This window comes from Enoplosus armatus, chromosome 4 (genome assembly GCF_043641665.1).
Source record: "Enoplosus armatus isolate fEnoArm2 chromosome 4, fEnoArm2.hap1, whole genome shotgun sequence".
Classification (NCBI taxonomy): domain Eukaryota; kingdom Metazoa; phylum Chordata; class Actinopteri; order Centrarchiformes; family Enoplosidae; genus Enoplosus; species Enoplosus armatus.
The window spans coordinates 13,704,693-13,724,053 of record NC_092183.1 but is presented as its reverse complement, the minus strand read 5'-3'; the positions used below and the strand labels follow the sequence as shown (position 1 = coordinate 13,724,053).

General features: G+C 42.6%; 1 protein-coding gene across 1 annotated transcript; it reads right to left on the bottom strand.

Annotated features, from left to right (window-relative positions):
• Positions 1 to 1,661: 1,661 nt before the first annotated feature.
• inpp5jb (inositol polyphosphate-5-phosphatase Jb) lies at positions 1,662 to 15,835 on the bottom strand. The gene is made up of 13 exons (XM_070904089.1): positions 15,483 to 15,835; positions 10,412 to 10,923; positions 8,784 to 8,891; positions 8,417 to 8,525; positions 5,495 to 5,611; positions 4,229 to 4,404; positions 3,934 to 4,045; positions 3,527 to 3,636; positions 3,111 to 3,318; positions 2,638 to 2,775; positions 2,413 to 2,496; positions 2,226 to 2,330; positions 1,662 to 2,006 (listed from the first exon to the last, which is right to left on the bottom strand). Exons 2-13 carry the CDS (start codon positions 10,909 to 10,911, stop codon positions 1,662 to 1,664), a joined length of 2,112 nt encoding a protein of 703 aa, XP_070760190.1. The 5' UTR covers positions 10,912 to 10,923; positions 15,483 to 15,835.
• Positions 15,836 to 19,361: the final 3,526 nt, after the last annotated feature.

Sequence of the window (19,361 nt, the reverse complement as noted above, 5' to 3'; positions counted from 1 at the left end):
ACATACACACTGAGGTTACAGCTACAACAGTTTACACTGTCTAAGATGGTGCATCAGAGGTCACACGGTAACAATGCAACACGACTATTGTGACTATTGTCACTGTCAGCTAATCACCAGGATCAGTAAGGGAGGATCTGAGCGAGATAAAACACAAAAACAAACACAGGAATGGGGAATTGGAAAAAGAAAGCAAAAGTCAAAATCATACAAAAATAATGCATTAACCATTTCGTTTATTTGAAGTATCACATTAGCATTGTGATATTTCATAATAGTGGAACATGTCAGCTTTGTATCACACTACTTATAGTATAATGCAAAGCCCTGTAGTAGCTCTACATAGTAGAGTTCCTGCTCACATTTGTCAGAGATCAGTCAGAGTTTTACTTGCTTCGATTTCATACGCGTTCAAAATGGGAAAAAAACAAAACAAATGTGCGTAATGTCATTTTGTTTTCTGGGTAAATTATTTCAAAAAGTAACTTGACTGTGAAAAGTTAAATAAGGCCCATTAATTCACAGAAAGGTCTGCATGTCTAAGCAATATACTGCACGTTTCCCGGGTCAGATATTGCTGTAGTTGTTAACACTCTAGTTGGCCCAGCAGAGTTAGTGGCCAACAATTAATGAACTAGTTCTGGCAAGACAGCTATGCTATGTCAGCTGACAGCTAGCCTCCCACACCCACTGCACTGATTTGATGGTCTATTTAAAGGCCTTTACGCTCACATTCACTCTCTACGCTGACATGTGCTGTGTTGCTGCCATGACTAGTGGCCGAGCCCCCCCGAACCCCAGTCTCCACCTACTTTGGTTCTGCTCTGTTTTTAAGCACCCTGGAGGGACTTTATTCCCATTGGTGGATCATTTGAAATGCTACCTGGATGATATGTATCATGTTGCAGTGTAATGCATGCTGAATTTCCAAAGCAGGGAATATCCACCAGAGTGAAACCATACTAACAAGTCAAACTGCATGGCTATCTCCATTTGCAGATATGCGGAAACTAATGTGACAGATTGTTGACAGAGCTGGTGATGCTTTACTAGAATGTTTTGGAATAAAATGCACTTTTCACTATGTCGCTATGGTCGTCTTGGTCTGAGCGGATTTGTTTCATAAGAGATACATGTCCCACAACTAAAGCAAACTGAGTGATTTGTGAGCAACGTCTGTGTCAAGTATGTCATACTTCTTGTCTCAAAAGCATTTTCTGTTGCTTGTACTCAGTCTGCTGACATGACTGCTTGGTACATCAGTACAGAGGTTCAAACTGTTGTCGGAATATGGGGAAAATGGTTTCTAAAAAGTATTAAGTAACCACTCTTTTACTCTACATGACCATAAATCCTTGAGTATTTCCTAATGCAAGGTGTCAGCTCCCTGTACTGTCCACACCTGAGAACGGACAAAGATAGAAGAAACATAGGACAGAGTGAAAGGTTTACAAATAAAAAATATACAATGTGCACAGCTTAATAGAACAACTCAAGGCAAAGTAAGCCCTCTGGACAAACCAGATGGCTGTTCCTGAAAAGGATGGCATCAAAAACTGTATATTTTCATTACAGAAAACATACAGTGTAGTGGATGTATTTAATAAAAGACACAACAGTTGGCTATGTGACCTGTGACTGCAGCAGGACTCGGTTGTGCATCACAGCCCTGAATCCCCCTTGTCCTTTTCTTTCTCCCCAGGAGCAGACACCTGGCTGCTGCTGCCCTCTGCTGGACGTCCTTTGGACTCACTCTCAGCTGTTGTCGTGGTGCTGGATGGAGAACCATCAGTGACGTTGAGCTCTTTCTTTTTGGCCTGTCCAGGGCTGCCAGAGCGGCTGTGACTGCGGCTGTGACTGTGGCTGCGATGGCTGCGGTGCTTGCTCTTGCGTGGACTGGGACTGCGGGACCTCGTCTTCATGAGGACAACCGTGCTGTCATCCTCTGAGCTGAAGTCAGAGCTGTCTGAGGAACTGTTGTCAAGGCCTGAAGTGGGAAGCTGGATCTGAAGATAGATGATAAAGAGGGTGAGAGTGGGGTGGAGGAGGTATAATATGGAGAAAGAGCAGAAAAATGTTGGTAGAGGTAAAAAAAAAAAAAAAAAAAAAAAAAAGATGCAGATGGGAACACCAGCAGTAATAGCATACACCAGATGTAAAGTCGCCCTGTCAGAGACAATGCATTTGTTTTAACCTCAAGAAAGCAGTGCCAGAGTTATGATTACCTGAAATGGCTCTGTTACACCCACAATGGTGCTCATGTTGTTGCCATAGTAACCCAAGATAAAGTCCCCTGAGCCTTTGGGCAATTCTTCCTCAGTAAAGGTTACCTGGAAAACACTTAGTCATTAGACATCTATCGAATGTGAAAGACATTTGTTTATAAGAGAATTCAGCATGCATCCAGATTACCTGATGCTCTTGTCGATGAAAGTCAGCTTCCTCTTGCTTGGCCCACACATATCCCACGTAGTCCTTGTGGTGTTTGAAACCCACCTAGGGGGGCAGCAGCACAATCACAAACGGTAACTACTTGATTCAAATTGGTAATGCACAAAAATATTTGTTGTGATTCACTGATATGGACTCTTCAAACGTTACACGTTATTTGGCCAGTAGAGGTGAGACCATATTTACCTTGTACAGTCCGATCCAGTCCCAGGAGCTGCGAGAGAAGTTGGGCGCCAGTTTGAATTTTGCTGTGGCATCAGCAATACTATTCCACTCATCCTCCACTATAAGCGTGACCAGGGGAATGTCCACCTTGTACGGGAACTACAGAGAACATTTACCATAAACATGTATACGGTGCAAAAATACTGCAGGGTTTCTGAGATAAACTTAAATGATAATGCGGGCGGAGTATCAACTGAAATGTGTCCACAGCATTAATCAACAAAAACTGTCAAGCATCGAAAGTTGGTACCAAATGCATGGTCATATTCTTAGTCTTGTGTAGGTAATATCTGAGCAGATATTTCTAGATTTAAAGCATAACATTGCTATGTTTAAACTGTATTTTACTGAGGCTATGTTCCTGTACAGCAGTTTGAGTTTAGACAACATTAAATATTGTTGTCTTCTTTACAATGTAGCCTGATGTGTCTCACCTGCAGGGTGAAGATGGAGGATACTGGTTTGTGGTCACTGACAGTGTATTCCATGTGACTTCGGTAGCAGTGCTGTGTCACTTTGGTCCCGCTGGTCAGCCCTGAAATGGAGCCACGCTTCCCTGCACTGAGCGCACCGCTGGTAGGTGCGGTGGCTCTCAGGCGCCACAGGATCCGGTCGGTCCAAGCTGGTTTACGCTTCTTCCCACTGGGTCAGGGACAGAAAGAGAGAGATGGAGCAAGAGAAGAAATACCATCTTGTTCGAAATCAGTACATGGAGAGAGAAAAAAGAGGCCCTTTTATGCTCCCCCCGGGCTAGTGAGGACCTTTCAGAGAGGAGAGTATTACTGAGCCAGGCTCTGTGATATCTGGTCAGTGGCCTAGAATTCATAACAGCACCCCTGGTAGCACCAACCTCGTGTCGTATGTATTTGTTCCAACGTCAAACTTGTAGGTGGGAGGGAATTTCAGCGGCCCCTCTTGGAAACCCTCTAACACAGTCTCACTGTCTTTGGCCATATTGAGCTGTAACAAAGAGAATTAGTAGACATCACTCACTGAGTGTTTCTCTTTGGCACTTACTGACGGCTCGTTTAAGAAAAGTGTGTTTCTCTATTGCCCTCTAGTGGCATTACCTACACAGTCCACCAGACAAGAAAGAAGACATTTTATCATGTGCTTCCTGACTTAACTGATGTAATTTCAGCTTGTGAAATGGTCATGAATACAAAGAAGCTAAGGGGCAAGTTGCATTCAGTGCTGAGTTAAATTAATTTTCACAGTCTTCTATCTTTATACAGCATAATAGACCTTTATTTTTACCTGATCTTTTTCCCACAACATTGGAAACTTGTTGTTATCGATGGCTGATTTCACCACTTGCATATCCAGGTCATCAATGCGGAAATTGAGATCCCCAAACCAGAACACCACACTGTGAAAAGAGGAATAATTTCATGAAATCATTTATTCAAACAAGTGCAAGTACATAAGTACTTTTGCAATGATGATTGTGACACCATTTCCCTCATGAAACATGAATACGATTTTACTACTTATCAGACAGACACATAAAACTGTTCATGTGTCTGTATATTGTGTGTGTGCCTGTGCTTACTCATGGTCAAGAACCCCGGTGGCAGCCTGACCCTCAAACTGCTGCTGCTGCAGGATGCTCTCAAAGTCCTCCATGCGCTGATCTGAGTTTTCCATGTGAGCCGGCAGGTGGCAGTTGAGGAAGCAGATGGTGTGGCCGAACACTGACATGCGGGCGCTCACACCACCTTTATTCCCCTGTAACACAGTCAGGCAGAGGGGAGGTTAATAATAAAGAGAGGAAGGCACACACTGATGAAAGAGGGAGAAGACTTTTGCATTTGTTTACTCATCATTTTTCTGGAAGCAAAACTAAATGAATGAAAATAATGAAAGTAATCATGGAAAGTGCCTATAGAGAGTGATTGGTTAGTGTTTTCACTGCATTGAGTTGTGTGTGTGTGTGTGTGTGTGTGTGTGTGTGTATGTGTGCCACAGACACACAGGACGTTTACTCATTAAGGGCCAGTGAAGAACGCCATCAATACTTAATGCTAACAGTAAAGTGCACAGTGGGGGGACAGGATGAGTCTGCAGATCTCTTCCCGCTGTTCTCACAACTGCTCTGACCCACTAAAACACAAAAGACGTTTCAGTATGAAATCTGCAGAATGTGGTGATGCCTGTCTGAGTTCATACACTACTAACTTTTAAATAACTTTACAGAAATCTAGTAGAGCCCTCAGTGATCAGGACAACACAGACAGACATCCTAATCCTAACACGTCTATCACTAACATATTGCAGCACACCTGGAGCTTGTAAACAAAATTCTTACGGACTGGTTGCTTGTTTGTTATAGTTCTGTCATATTCTGTCTCATACTAGTTACAATACATAAAGAATGACTATAGTTTGGTTCATTTTTATTCTGCTTGGCTTTCCAAACATTAATAACTGCTGGCTGTGAGGTGCCAACATCTATCTCTTAGATAGCATTTGACTATCACTTGATAATATGGTTAGTCTGCAGTCTCTCCAGCCTTTCATGTATATGTCATTTGCACTAGAGTGGCAATATATGCCCAGCAGATGTAAAACCCACAACTTCCTCACCAGTTCTGCATTAAGCAAACAACCTGCACTGTTTACAAACCAGGCAGCAGAAGTGTGTAGAAACAGTAGTGGAAAACTAGTGTCTCTCAGATCTCTATCAGGGTATCAGTGACAGTGATGAAGAAGTTTAAACCTAGTCACTCCTCAAGAAGTGTCGTTCTATGTACAGCTAAGCTATCATGTGTGACGTTTCCATAGCACAGCACTGATCACAGAATGGTAGCCGTCTCACCCAGTAGCCCCCCAGGCCAGTGCGGGTGGTCTCAGTCTGGACTCCGCGGAGGAAGGGCAGATGGAAGTACTTGGCAAAGACCAGCAGTAACACGCCCTGCATCCGCTGGGAGGTCACCTGAGGGATAGATAGACAGGTGAGGAGAAACAGACAGGAGAACAAAGCCAGTGTACATGAAAATCAAAATAGGATAACATGAATAGGTACACAATGAGAGTTATGAGGAGGCACTTTGCATAATTTCTGAAAAGAGAACAGTGGTAAAGTTCAGGGTATGAATATCTTTCTATCTGGCACTAAAATTTTAATAAACAAATGAGTCTGGCTTTTCTGTGTGTCCATTTCTGCTGCTCTGCTTCACTTTCTCTTCCCCCCCTCTCTTTCTACCCCCTTTGCTTTTCCATTTCGCCCTGCAGGAGCCTGTGGCCCAGCTATCCCACTACATTACACGAAGCACTGCACATTAAGGAGGCCATAGCTTGTGGTCTACCCTCGCTGTGGCAACAAACCACTTTGTAGAAGAAAAGTGATGTACACACTGCAGGCACTTGATGGTCCGCCACCATCATCTCAAACACTTGCTTCTTGTTATGCTACATAATGATATGCAGATTTTGACGTTTGTGCGCCGCTGGTATAAAAAAAAGTGTAAAGATTTTTTTGTATTGTACAAAAGGGGCAGGGGTATGACACGTGCGTTTGAGGAACAAGATTAGGTATTTGCATGCTATGTCAAGCCCCTCAGCAGATATTTATGTTCATTCCTCCCTCCCTCCCCCTTCCGCCAGTGGTCCACACATCCCAACCCCCAACTGCAGGCCGAAGAAGCATGATCACACTCTGCCTGAAATGCCCTGTGGGCAGTAATGGAGGCACACATCTACACGTGACGTAAGATCCTTCGCTTGTATACTAACTAGCTATTTGAACAACTTTGTTGCGTAATGGATTCAACTGAACCGTGAAGTGGACCGACTTTATTTGTGGTATGTGTGTGGACATAGACAGTGTGTGTGTGTGTGTGTGTGTGTGTGTGTGTGTGTGTGTGTGTGTGTGTGTGTGTGTGTGTGTATGTGTGTGTGTGAATCTACCTTTGCTTGCATGTATTGTGGCTGAAAAGCATTTCTCATCAACATCAGTGAACACTGGAAGAGCTCCTGAAGGCTGCCATGCTACATTTTAGCTTAGAACAAAAAAGACATTTAAGCCCAAAGACAAGTGTGTACGTTTGACCTTGTACATCACACACATGACTGAAGAAGTGAGATGTGAGTAACAAGTGTGATGTTAGCAGGGCAGCCTGGGAATTTAGAAGAAGTTCAGTGCAAAATAACGGCTTCTCATGCCAGTTTCTAACACTTGATGACCACAGAAACATCAACATCTTCTTCCATTACACAGTATGCTCAGTAGACATCATTTGCTAGCTTTTTGAGGAAACATTAGAAGTGAGATTGATTTATTGACATACGTGCTGAGCAAATTAGTCTTTTAAATGAAAAGGTGTGATTTTGGTAACTTACATTTATTTATAAGGTTGCCTTGTTATTCCAGTGTCAACAAATATATAAAATATGATCTAAGCTACACATTAATCATACATGTTATAAAACCATACAATTTTACAGCGTCACAGTATTTAAAATGCATGTTTAGCTGCTTCATAGTGTAATGAGTCAAACACGTTCAATAGTGTGCCATGTTGCAGATTAGAGATTAGAAAAAAACTGTCTTTGCTAATTTGTGCATCTAAATTGTACCTTACTCAAACAGAAATTATGCCGATAATCAGCAACTGTGTGGCGAATAGCCAGAAAAAAACGTGTTGTAGGCTCTGTGTTTCTGCAGTGATGGGCTGATTTGAGGAAGCTTTCTTGTGCTCGCAGCAGTTACAGTTTGAACCTGACAATTAGTCTTGGTAAGCAGACTATCTCACAGCGTAAAGAACCAATGGGGTGTCTTGTTACTTTGTGTCTGTCCACCATGTCATGACTAGACAGATCCCTACTGACACCACCATATATCTCCCTCTACTCAAGACAAACTCCAACCAACACATCCCCTTAACCTGCTCATGGCATTAATATCCACATGAAGTGCAGAAAAAGGTCACATCGAGATGATTTTTAACGAGGTTTAAACTAACGTAGCAGACCATGATGTAGCTGGAGGACAGCATCAGTCTCACTGTCAGAGGCCCATCAACACTGACAACAACGTGATCCAAAAATAAAACTGCATCCTGGGAGACATTTGTCTAGCTCGTTCAGCTCGACAGCTGATTCACGCTCTCTGGCTCACCATGCCAACAGAACCAAGTAACGCTTCAGACGCAGCCAGTCGAACACCAACCACAGCTACGGTATGTGCCCTTAAAAATAGAAAACATGGAAAATACCAACACACATGACAGATGATTTCTATATAAATGTTTTTACTTCCCCATGGATATTTTACATAAATATGGCCACGCTTTTAATGTCTTATTTGATGTACGGTATGGAATATATATTAAAAAGTATTTGCTACATCCTATTGAATGTGTGCATTACCTGAAACCTATTGCATTTCTTAGTGTACTGCCTTCCCACAGTGGGTATGTATAGGCATTATGAAATAGAAAGATAGAGAAAAAGGGGCAGGTATGCCGGCATAAAGGCACATAGAGGGAGAACAACAGACAGCGAGAGCTTGACTTTGCATGAGCTTAGCAGACAGTGGAAGACAGCAGATACGTTGACATTACACGCCTGTTATGAATTATCACCCCAGCCGTTGCTCAGGGAACAAAATGAGCTGAAACAGCAGCAGGAAGCAGAGATCTCATCAGCGGCCGCGTAATGAGTACAGTATGAATCTTAGCTGTTTAGCATTTTACTATGAGCGTGTGCATATGTGTTGATAATAAAAGCCATTACTGACCAGCACATAACCAAAGGGGCTGAGTCTCTCCATGCAAACCTCGCTCCACTGGTCTGTGAAGAGGACATCTTTCAGCCTTTTGTTAATCATAGAGTTCACTTCCTGCAGCCTTGAAGAAAAATGACACACGACAACACACACGGGTCAACAGCAGACAGAGATGTAAGGGAGCTTTGATAATGTAATGGCGTATTAATAAACGGAAGAAAATCATAGCCATAAGGGGAGAGACATCACTGCGGTTCAGAACTGAGCTCATTAGTGGCATTGTCTGAAGTGTCGATGTGGGACAAGAGAACATTAATGGACACTTCAGCTTTTATGTGGAAGACACTAGATGACTACTGCACCACAAGTAGACACTCACCCGATAATGTACATGTCTGTGTTTCCGTCCCCCACATTCAGACCCAGCAAGGAAGTGATGTCATCAGGTGGCATGGCCGAACCCACGTTCCAAGTGATGATGTGCACCCTGTTGGAAAAGGGTGTTATGCAATATCTCCCATAAACGCTCATCTCCTCCACACCTCAGTGTCGTAACCTGAAGACTCTGAGTGAGACAGCAGAACCCTTATATGAATATATCCCAATGTATCGTATCATATCTGTCCTGATGACACTGAGTCCTTTCTCTTACCAATTTTACATTATGTGAGGTCTTGACTGTATACTTGAATTGTCTTTTTGACATCTTGTCAGAGTGACAATTGTATCATCAAGTATCTACGAAGCAATTACACTATGCAAAGTTATTATAATGTTATTAATTCAGTCATTCATATGCAGAGGAATGTGCATAAATTACTGAAGAAATATTCATATTCAGTAAAAACAACAAATATTACAAAACTGAGCACAAGCGGATGATGTTAATGTTTCCATTTGGTAAATTAACACCATAAATTAGGACAGTTACCAGACACTACTGGTCCAAACCAAAGATTGTATTGACACCTTGTATGTTGTTAATTATGGGATCATTCATGCAGTGTGATTTTACATACTGGCTCTGAAAGCCTAGTTAACTCTGGACCAGTCTAAAGACTGTCTGTATAAATACAGTATGTTAACTCTCTGATAGGCTGGTGACCTGTCCAGGGAGTATCTTGTCTCTTACCTCGTGTGAACACTGGGACAGACTCCAGCCCCCTACAATCCTGAATATCCCAACCTTCCTACTGTATATGTTACACGTGTTTAAGGACGTACATTTAATGCAGTATTTGCAGTTACTATTGAATAATGGCCAAATTGAGGTAGTGGCACAGGATACAGGACATTTAGGAGCCATCAGGAGTCAATGCCACAGTTGTTTTTCTTCACTTGAGGTTCAGCTCCCAGGACAATTCCAAAAATGTTCTATAAAAAGCAGTGAGCTCACTATGCTCGCAGTGTTATCATTAAACTTTCCAACAGACCCTCCTCACAGCCACACAGCGGTAGCTGATAAAATGAACAAAGCATAAATGTTATTTAGGTTAAGTTAAGTTTTCTTGTTCATTAAATCAGACTCAGTTCAGCTGCAGCTGTGTTTTCTGTGGAAAAGGTTCCCTCAAGGACAAAATCTCGGGTGTTGTTAATCAGTTCCAGTTTACTGTACAGTGATTCACTACCTACTGAACTAAGGAGTGGTTACAGACACACCCATAGAAAAGGAACATCCAGTGGGGAAGACACAAACCTTTCACAGGCCATTTAAGTGAAAATATGTCACCCTTTTGATGCTTAACATGGACATGTTTTAGTCCCTAAAGTGGATCATATATATATGTAATTTAGCAATACATTAAATGTATCCCATGTTTCCTGACAAAATTTGATCATTCAACGTTTAACTATAATCATGCAGCCTTGCAGTGCTGTCATTGTATTTAAATAAATGCTACGTGTGCCAGGTTTATCTTTCTCAGCTGTCTGTGCCTGGGAATGAAAGGCAACGTGGAGACGTGCTGAGACATGAATGTCGGGACACACACAGATCAGGGAACTTGCCTGAAGTCTTCCACAGTCTGGGCCTGAGTGTCAGCTGTACCTGCTACAGAGAGTGCTCTCTGTGCATTAGGGTTCAGGTGAGGAGCCGCAGGCCTGCTGGCAGTTGGGTGGGGAACTGAGGCAGCCCTAACCGGGTGGTGGCCTGCACCTTTAGGACCAGACTTAATGCCAGGCCCGGTGCGCTCTCCCAAGGGTCTAACAGCTGCAGCACGAGAGGGTTTGGGACGACTTGCCACGGTGCCATCAGGAGTGCACTCGTCCTGGTTAGCCACTGGAGCGGATTCAGCTTTGGGCTCGGCTTTGGGCTCGGCTTTGGGCTCGGCTTTGGGTTCGCAGATGTCTACAGAGCCCTCTAATCTGGCGCTTCTCTGGGGCCGTCGAGGCCTGGCAGGACCTGCATGCTGGCCGGCAGTGGAATCAATGGCTGGAGCTGGAGTTGTTGTTAAAGCTTCTGCTGCTCCTTTTGGGTTGTCTTCCTGCGTTGGATTATCTTGGTCCATTTCTTAAGATTCCTGTGACAAAGAAAACAAAAGGAATGTTTCCACTTGTGAGATGTGTAGCATCAGAAACATATGGAGGGATTAATGTAAGGATCTGGGCCATACAATGATGAGTTAATGTGATATGGATAAAATATTACAAAAGGAGCTATGAAGGTAGAGAGAGGATTTCTACCACTGAAACCCTGTGTAGCACAACATGCAGCCTCTTTCATAAATGACAAGTCAATTCAGCTGATGAGTCATGAGACCTTATTGACCCAGCAGGATGACTGAGTGAGTCACTCAGGTTCCCACCATCGTGACTTTTACCTGCCTTCTCATGGCCTTGAAAACAGATGAATACAGCTGCACGTATCAATGGGAGAAGACATTTTGAAAGAACAAAATACATCAAAACAACAGCTAGACAGCAGGAAGAGACAGGAAGAGATGTATTCTCCTTTTGTCCTAACCTCCAAGAGCTTTTGGATGGGAGATTTGGATAAAAAAAAAAAAGCCTGGACACCGTTTATCATCCTCTCTACTTGTGCCTAAGCCGCCTGCCAGTCCTCCAGTAACCAGGGAGGTGCTCAGTCAGTTCATATCAGCTCAGAGCACCTGCCACACACTAACATGAGGAACCGCTGCACGGTCCAGAACAGCAAAAGTCAACAGCACGAAATAAACAACAACACAGAGAGAGGAAGCTGCAGAGAGATAAGACCGACAGAGAGCAGAGGAGGAGGGCAGAAATGAAGGAGGAATTCAAGCCCATTCATTCAAATAACAATCCATTCAATTATTGAGTGAATAAATGCCTGCTTTGCTTTTTCTCTATTGCTGATTAATACAACACAAATTTAAGCTACTGTACAATTTCTGATTTAAAGGCAAAATACGTGAAGCAAAATGAATAAATAACTATAGTAATTGTGGTGATATCTAACATGGCTGAAGACAAGAGGGCCATGGAAAAATATGACCATATAATTAATGGAAAATGAAAGGGAAAAAAAGTGTTTAGCACCAAAGATCCCTTGTTCAATCCCCAAAACAAAAACATTTGCCACATAGATAGGGACATGGTCTTGTGCTTGTGGACATGTCTGAGCCTTAAAAGAGCTGATTTGGGCACAACACTGTGGCAGCCCGACCCAGATCCATCAGTCAGTGATGGTAGGACCACGTGAGAAAACACCAAAGAATGTCAAATCTTTTATGAGGGTGAGAGGACACCTAACCTTTCGTTATCAGGTGCAGCACAGCCAAATCACTCTACACGGTTGAAACGATGTCAAGTACATTATGGACATGTTCTTGGTCAGCAGGGAGAGAGAGAGGTTATCTGCTTGGGGACGGAGAAACAACAGAGCTCTCTCATAATTATTCACATGACCTTGAAGAGACGGAGGCCATGACTTTCATGCAGAGAGGAGGTGCTGCCTCTGTACTCAACATGTGCCCAGAAACATGCTGGTCTTTCAGTCCACCAATAATCTGGTGCCTGGCTGGGCATAATGTATTCCTATGGTCCATGTATGGCATTTAGTGGGGAGGGGGAGTGGAAGGGCGATTGGGCACACGTGGGAGTGGGTGGGTGCAAAACGAGCCGAGGGAAGCGAGAGGGAGAGCCGAGCAAGACAGCCCATTCGGTGACAACACTGTGTCTCTTTGCAGAATGTCTCTAAATTGATCCTCTCACACTTCCCTCTGGCACTGTCTATTTTTCCAAGCTTTAATCCCCCCCCCCCCCCCCCCCCTCTCTCTCTCTCTCTCTTATCGTCCCATTTCTCTAATCCTTCCTCTCTCCCCATCTTCTCCCACACTCTGTTGTTCCATCTTACCCACCTTCACTGCACGGGCACTGAATCGCTCACCCCACCAATTTAGTTTCTCCCATCCTATATTTTTCCTTTCACATCAAGCGGAGCGCCTACACTCTTCCTGACCTAAAATCTTTGTGTCCCTTTCCTCTCTTCCTCCCCTTGCGCTCTGAGGTGACACTTGTGCTCCTCCAGCGACGTGCTCTGTATTGTTTCCTTCAGCCAACCACCTCACAGTCACTATCAATGACGTCAGCGTGCCACAGTCCCAGCGGCCCGCCGTCACAACAACTGGACATAGATCATAATCAGCGGTAATGTGCGTGTGTGTACGTGGGAATATGGAAGAAAAAAACAGAGAGCATGTTCATGTGAGATATTGCAGAAACCTAGCTGGGAATAGGAAGGTGAAGGAAAACATGGGATAGGGACACTGATTAAGGTGGAAGTAGCACAAACCATCCCAAACTCTAAATACAGCGCAGTTAATCTTTCTAACACCAAAAAAAAAAAGATTTATGCATGAAGCCAAACATTTGCCTTTCCGTGAACAGTCATGACAGACTACCACTTCTTATTCCCCTCACGTTCACCGAGGAGAGAGTGGAATGATTTGATAATAACAAATGTGTCATGGTGTTTACATGCACCTTCCTGAGGGGGTGAGAGCTGAGAGAGCCAGGAAGGATGTAGTGTAACCCAAACAGCAGGCTACTTGGCTCCTCTGATGGGACTGTTTGACAACAACACATTTATTTTTTGGATGACCGAGTCAGTCTAATGGTCAGAAGCCATGTTTCTGTGTCTCTCTTCTTTAATATAAAGGAAGTCACCTACATCCTCACATTGAATTATCTTGTTTCTTAAATCCTCGGCTCTGCCTGGGTGCCTCATGTTGACCCAGTGATTCCAACCTTAATGTTGATCACACTTTGCCCACCTCTTCAGTGTTTCATGTTGAAATTACAGCCAAGCAGAGTGTTGGTGTTCAGGGCCTCCAGGGCCATATGCCCCTGTGACAGGGATACTAATGATGACCCGGACAGAAATGACACCGGCAGCTGCTGCCACAGCTGTAAATGGCTCCTCCAGGTCCTAGTGCTACTGAGTATCACTTGGCTGTATCCAGGGGGCCTCATCTTTCTGATCAGGTCACAGCCAAGGCTGTAGGATGTCAAAGTGATTAAGCTTACAGTCTAACACTGAAGACACGTGCTGACAACATACAGCACTGCAAATTTATATTGTAAGTTGCAGTTTCAGATTCTGTTAATTAACAATTACATAAATCAGCCACACGGAAACATTGAGTTAGGCTTCACTCTGCTTAAAAGGCTCTCTGTAGAGGAAAACGGTCACCATGTTGTTATCAGATGCAAAAGCATCTGGTTTACCAAATTATTGACATGCCTACTTTGCAAGCAATTGGGATAAACACTTCCAGTCAGTCCAATACAAGCTGACTGTGAGGGAACCTAAAGAATCATGTTTAATGACAAAAACGTATTAGGGACGATAAAAATAAATCCTCTGTACTTGGACTGGCATGTGAAGCAGGCCCAATGCACGTGTACTGATGTCTGCAAGTGCCTGATATTAAAACACCATCTTACAGAGAAGCCGGTTTATTGCCCACATGTTCCTTCCTGCCCAGCTACCGGTTTTTAAATACAAATGAAGAAATACATGTAAAATACAGTACTGGAACATCAACTACTGAGAAAACCTGTTAGGTGAGTGACTATCAGTGCATTTGGACTAAATTGACATGCATTGTTTTGGAATTCCATGTAGCTGCAGCTCCCTCACTGCATCTATTACATTTAATTACATTATTGTATGAGAAAGCAGAAAATGTAACTGTAATCTGAATACTACCGAGCACTGAAATGTATGGCATTTAGGTATGGTTTATGTGAGACCATGTTAGTAGAGCCTAATGAGCAAAACGTTATCTGAAACAGCCTCTGAACACACATAAATATGCAAATATGCCTGACAGCAAGGCTTTTGACCGGATGTGTCATTTGATATCTGGTATACCCTGTTATGTAAACACTCGAACACTAGTTGTACATTGTACACTTTCAGGGTAGCAGACACTAGTATTTGGCCCATGGTAGATGTACACATTTAGTACTGAGACAGAAATGACTGACGTCTCGGCTGAAAGAGGACAGTAGCAGACACAGTATCTGGCCTAATTACACTCCTGCTTAAGGACAATTTTTAAGGCTGAAAAAAAAGAAGATGAAGGTCATTTTAATTCAGTGTTGTGCCATCAGATATTATCTCAGACACATGCCTGAGTGTGCATGCACTTGTGTGTATGTGTGTCAGAGATGAGGGAGGAAAATATCAGAGCCAGAAACTGTGTGTACACATTTCTAATGTGTGATTATGATTCATAGGCATGATCTCTAGCATTGAAAAAGGTGAGAAAAGGGTGGGTTTTGATTGGTTTATTCCTAATTATCACGGTTTTACGTAACAAACAAATGCTGTAACACAAAACTGTGACCACTGTATCGATATCCCTTCTCATGTAGATACATCCACTGCACGAGGATCAGCTTTCAGGGATATAATTACAGATGAAGTCAGGATGACACGAAAGTAAACATCAATATTTCCCGTCATGGTGATAAGTGTTTTTGCTGTCAGTGCCGATTAATAGGAGCGTGTCTTATCACATTATAAATGCACCAGGTAGGTTTCGAGTCCAAACATAAGGCATGCTTGCAGATGATTAATCGTCACCTTTACCTGTTCTGGTTCTTCCGTGCTGAGGGTTTTAACAGCTGATGAGTCTTGAGTAAACCGTTTCTGCAGATGTAGAGCTCGGTCAGTCTGGAGGCTCGGTGGAAGATGTGAATTTACAAAAATTATAAGAAGAAGTGAAACGTTAACCAAAAACACGCTGAACTTTCCTTTCCAGTCGCCTCCCAGATGAAACCATCGGCATCCCAACCCCTTCCTTCCTTCAGAGGGGAGATGACAGGGAGCAGGAGCAGGTGGGTTTGGAGCGATGCTCGCGACAGATTTGCCAGGCAGGCTACATCTCAGAACCACAAATGTCTCCTCCTGCGTTTAAAGACACAGGCTGCAGCACGCGCACGCCTGTCTCCTGTGCCTTCCCCCGTGCCCTTCAAACTAAAGCAGACGTCCGGGACACGAGAGAGGGCGCTTCCGTAAACGAGCTGCTGCTGCCTGCCAACGATGTTCGGCTGATGATTACGGTAAAGTCCCTCTGTAACTCACAGAACTACAGCAGCTAGAAAGGAAATATCACGGCAATTACGACTACAAACATGGCTTCCGTTTGCGAGTTGAAGGCACAATTCTCTCTCTCACGCCCGTGCACCGACTCGACACTGGTTACCCTGACAACATTATCAAACCATCACCGTTAGCCTAATGTTAGGGCGCGAGCCAAATTACCAAAAGTGTAGCTTTGAGAGGGCCGTTCTATGTCGTGGAAGTCTATGATTAAGCACTACTGCCGCCTAGCGGTTGGTATGGCGAAGTGCGTGGCATAATTAAAGAGCAGCAGTTACCGTCCAATTAGATAGAAGCACCTGCAGATTTGAAATGGCCCTTTGTAGTAACACTTTGTCAGAAAAAAAACTCATTTTACTCGTTTTGGGTGGTTGGTGGATATCAGATTTGGTGCAGCCCCCCTTAGATTTGATCAGTTTGAAAAATGGAAGAGCGACATGTTGGGTCAAGGGTCAAGGTTAGATTTGTTGGATATTATCTTGGGAAACATTTATACTGTTAACTTAACTCATCACGGGTGTCCTTAGCAAAAATTTGCTGTTGGCAGCCCACTAATCCCCCACTGAGCCCTGCCTTCATCAAATGAAGACATGCTTTACGACAAAACTTTATTTTAAACCTTTTTAAAAGGCTCTTACTATAACCATGCTCCTCAGTTTTCCTGTCAGTTGAGGCGCCAGTGTGAGCTCCTTGTAGGCTGATGCACAGATTCCTTCATCCTCTTCAAACTACGTGTTGACACAGTGTTCCTCTACTAGACATGGCCACTAAATTACCTATTAATGTACTTTTGTGTATTTTCTTCCATTGTCAATTCATATTATTTCTATGCTTGTAATTTGAAACATTTGTAACACAGATGCAACTTTTTGTACGTTTTATTTTTTACAAAGTAACATAGTAACAGATTTACCTCTAATTCAAATTACAAAGTAACATAGCAACATAAGTGCACCTCTTTGTACAGTTCTATTTACAAAGTAATGGAGTAACAGTGATGCACCTTTCTGTAAAGTTTATTCATTGTTTGTAATTTGGAACATTGTAACCTATACCCTGCACTTTCATTCATACGTTGCGCCTTAATCTGTACTTTGCACCACCTTTATTTCATTGCTACTTATACTTTTATTATATTTTATTATATTCTTTTAAGTATGTATATTTTATTTTACTATCTATGTATACTACTGTATATAGTATATTTATACTATATATTTATTTTACTATGTAAATCAAGCATCTCTGGCAAAAAAAAAAATTGTGACGATTATAGTTTTATTTTATTTAGCCTATCTTATCCCATTGTATTACTGCTTATATTTCTACTGTCGTATAGCCTGTCAGTCAACTGTAAGTTTCTGGAGCTGCAATTACCTGTATGTCAAGTCAGTTTTAATTGTATAGTTCAAAAGTTCAAATTAGCCTCAAAGGGAGACCCTTGATTCAGACAAGAAAAATCTGCCCCAAATAAAACCCTTAAATGACAGAAAGAGGGAAGAAACCTCAGGAAGAGCAACAGAGGAGGGATCATGCAACAGATGTCATGTGTATTCTCCTGAAAGAGAGACTGGTGGAGACTGAAACCTCTTTACCTCTCTTTCCAAACAATCAGTGAAATAATCAGATTCCTGATTTTTCCTAATGTAATATTTTAAAGTTTTATTCAGGAATTCAAGTGAATATGCTACTCATATTAGTATCACTATACTTGTTTATTTTTGATTTCAGTGCATGCTCTTTTACAGCTACACCATGACGTTCAGAGATTTTCTGCCCTTCAGACTCTGAAATCACCTCTGTTGATAATGAGTCTTAATTACAGATTCAAGACTGTGCAGGGACAAATTCACACTGTCAGTGCAGAGCAGGTTATAGAAACATGAATGCGATAGATATTTTGAGGCTGAGAGGTTGCCGTGGCAACACCTTAGGCCACCTCATCAGTCTCCATGACCTCTTAAATGCCTGTGGCCTTTATAAAATGAATGAGTCAAAAACTGTATCCCAGTGTGTGTGTATGTATGTGTGTGTGTGTGTGTGTGTGTGTGTGTGTGTGTGTGTGTGTGTGTGTGCGTGTGCCTTTTAAAGACCAAAGCTTGTTGGAAAAAGCTGTGCTGTACAGTATATGTTGTGAAGATGGTCACCTGAAGCTACTGATGATACACAGAAGTACATTAAGTACACTCATATACTATATTCTCATATGATGGAAAATAACTTATATAGTTATCAATAGTGATGTAACATCGACCACAACTTACTGTAGTTGGTTTCAGTTTCTTCATTCACAATTATGGGATAGAATGAGGCATTTCCAACACTTTTGTATCATTATAAGTGACTTATTTGTGTGCATACCCAAGGTTTTTGGGAATTCATGGAAAATATGTACATAATTGTACCAATAATAATTGTAACCAGTGGCGTGTCCAGACTTTTTTGACTGGGGTGGCCCAAGTGGGCCACTGACTTATGCAGGGGTGGCATGAAGTACATGCACACACGCACGCGCACGCGCACACACACACACACACACACACACACACACAAACACACACACACACACACGTTGGAATAGCATTAATCTACCATTTCTGTCTCCACCACTGATATCTACTTTAATTTCTAACATGACAGTATTTTACAGTTTCTTACATTCCTGTGTTTAAATTTTTAATGTAAAAGATAAATAGACCTTTTTTTTGCCCCTCAAACAAGTGGTTCGAACTAACGTCCCGCCTCTGACCGGGCAGACAGCCAATCATAGTGGCACCTGGGGGTGACCAATCAGATTCCAGACCACTACCTGGACACGCCCCTGAGTAAACATCAAACAATGCCATAGTCCTTTTGCCCAATTACTACAGAGCAGGAGTCAGTTGAGCAATAATGGGTACAATACTAAAACCTTAATTTCTTGTTGTTTCTTCTTTTTCTTCCTTTCCATGGGCTTATTCTAATGTGGACCAGCAGTGCTTTATGTATTTCTCTTCTGCTTATCAGACAACAACACAGGTTTTTGTGCAGTATGTAGGTCAGTGTGCGGTCTTTGTAACTTATTCTTTGCTGCTTTCCTCATTACATCCCTTCAGCGTTCCTTGATCTGATGGTCCTTTGCAACTCATCAAACCACATTCAGATCTAATGTTTTCTGAACTGCTTTTGAAATCTTCCACTTCCAAGACGGCTCAAATCATATCTCATGGATTAACATTTGGAAGACATGATAATAGAAATACTTGTCTGTCGGACTGTACAATCTAATATAGTCCAGAAGCCCTGCAATAAACACTGCCTCTGTACATCTTATAATGTCCAGTTGTTGTTGAAACTGAGTCAGAGGTATTAGCTCAATTAAGGTAA

Coding starts and splice junctions, on each gene's coding strand:
- inpp5jb (XM_070904089.1), bottom strand. CDS start 10,911: ATGGACCAAGATAATCCAACGCAGGAAGACAACCCAAAAGGAGCAGCA. Junction 8,526..8,783: donor ACAGACATGTACATTATCGG/GTGAGTGTCTAC, acceptor TTTTTCTTCAAG/GCTGCAGGAAGTGAACTCTA. Junction 2,497..2,637: donor ACTGGATCGGACTGTACAAG/GTAAATATGGTC, acceptor CTGCCCCCCTAG/GTGGGTTTCAAACACCACAA.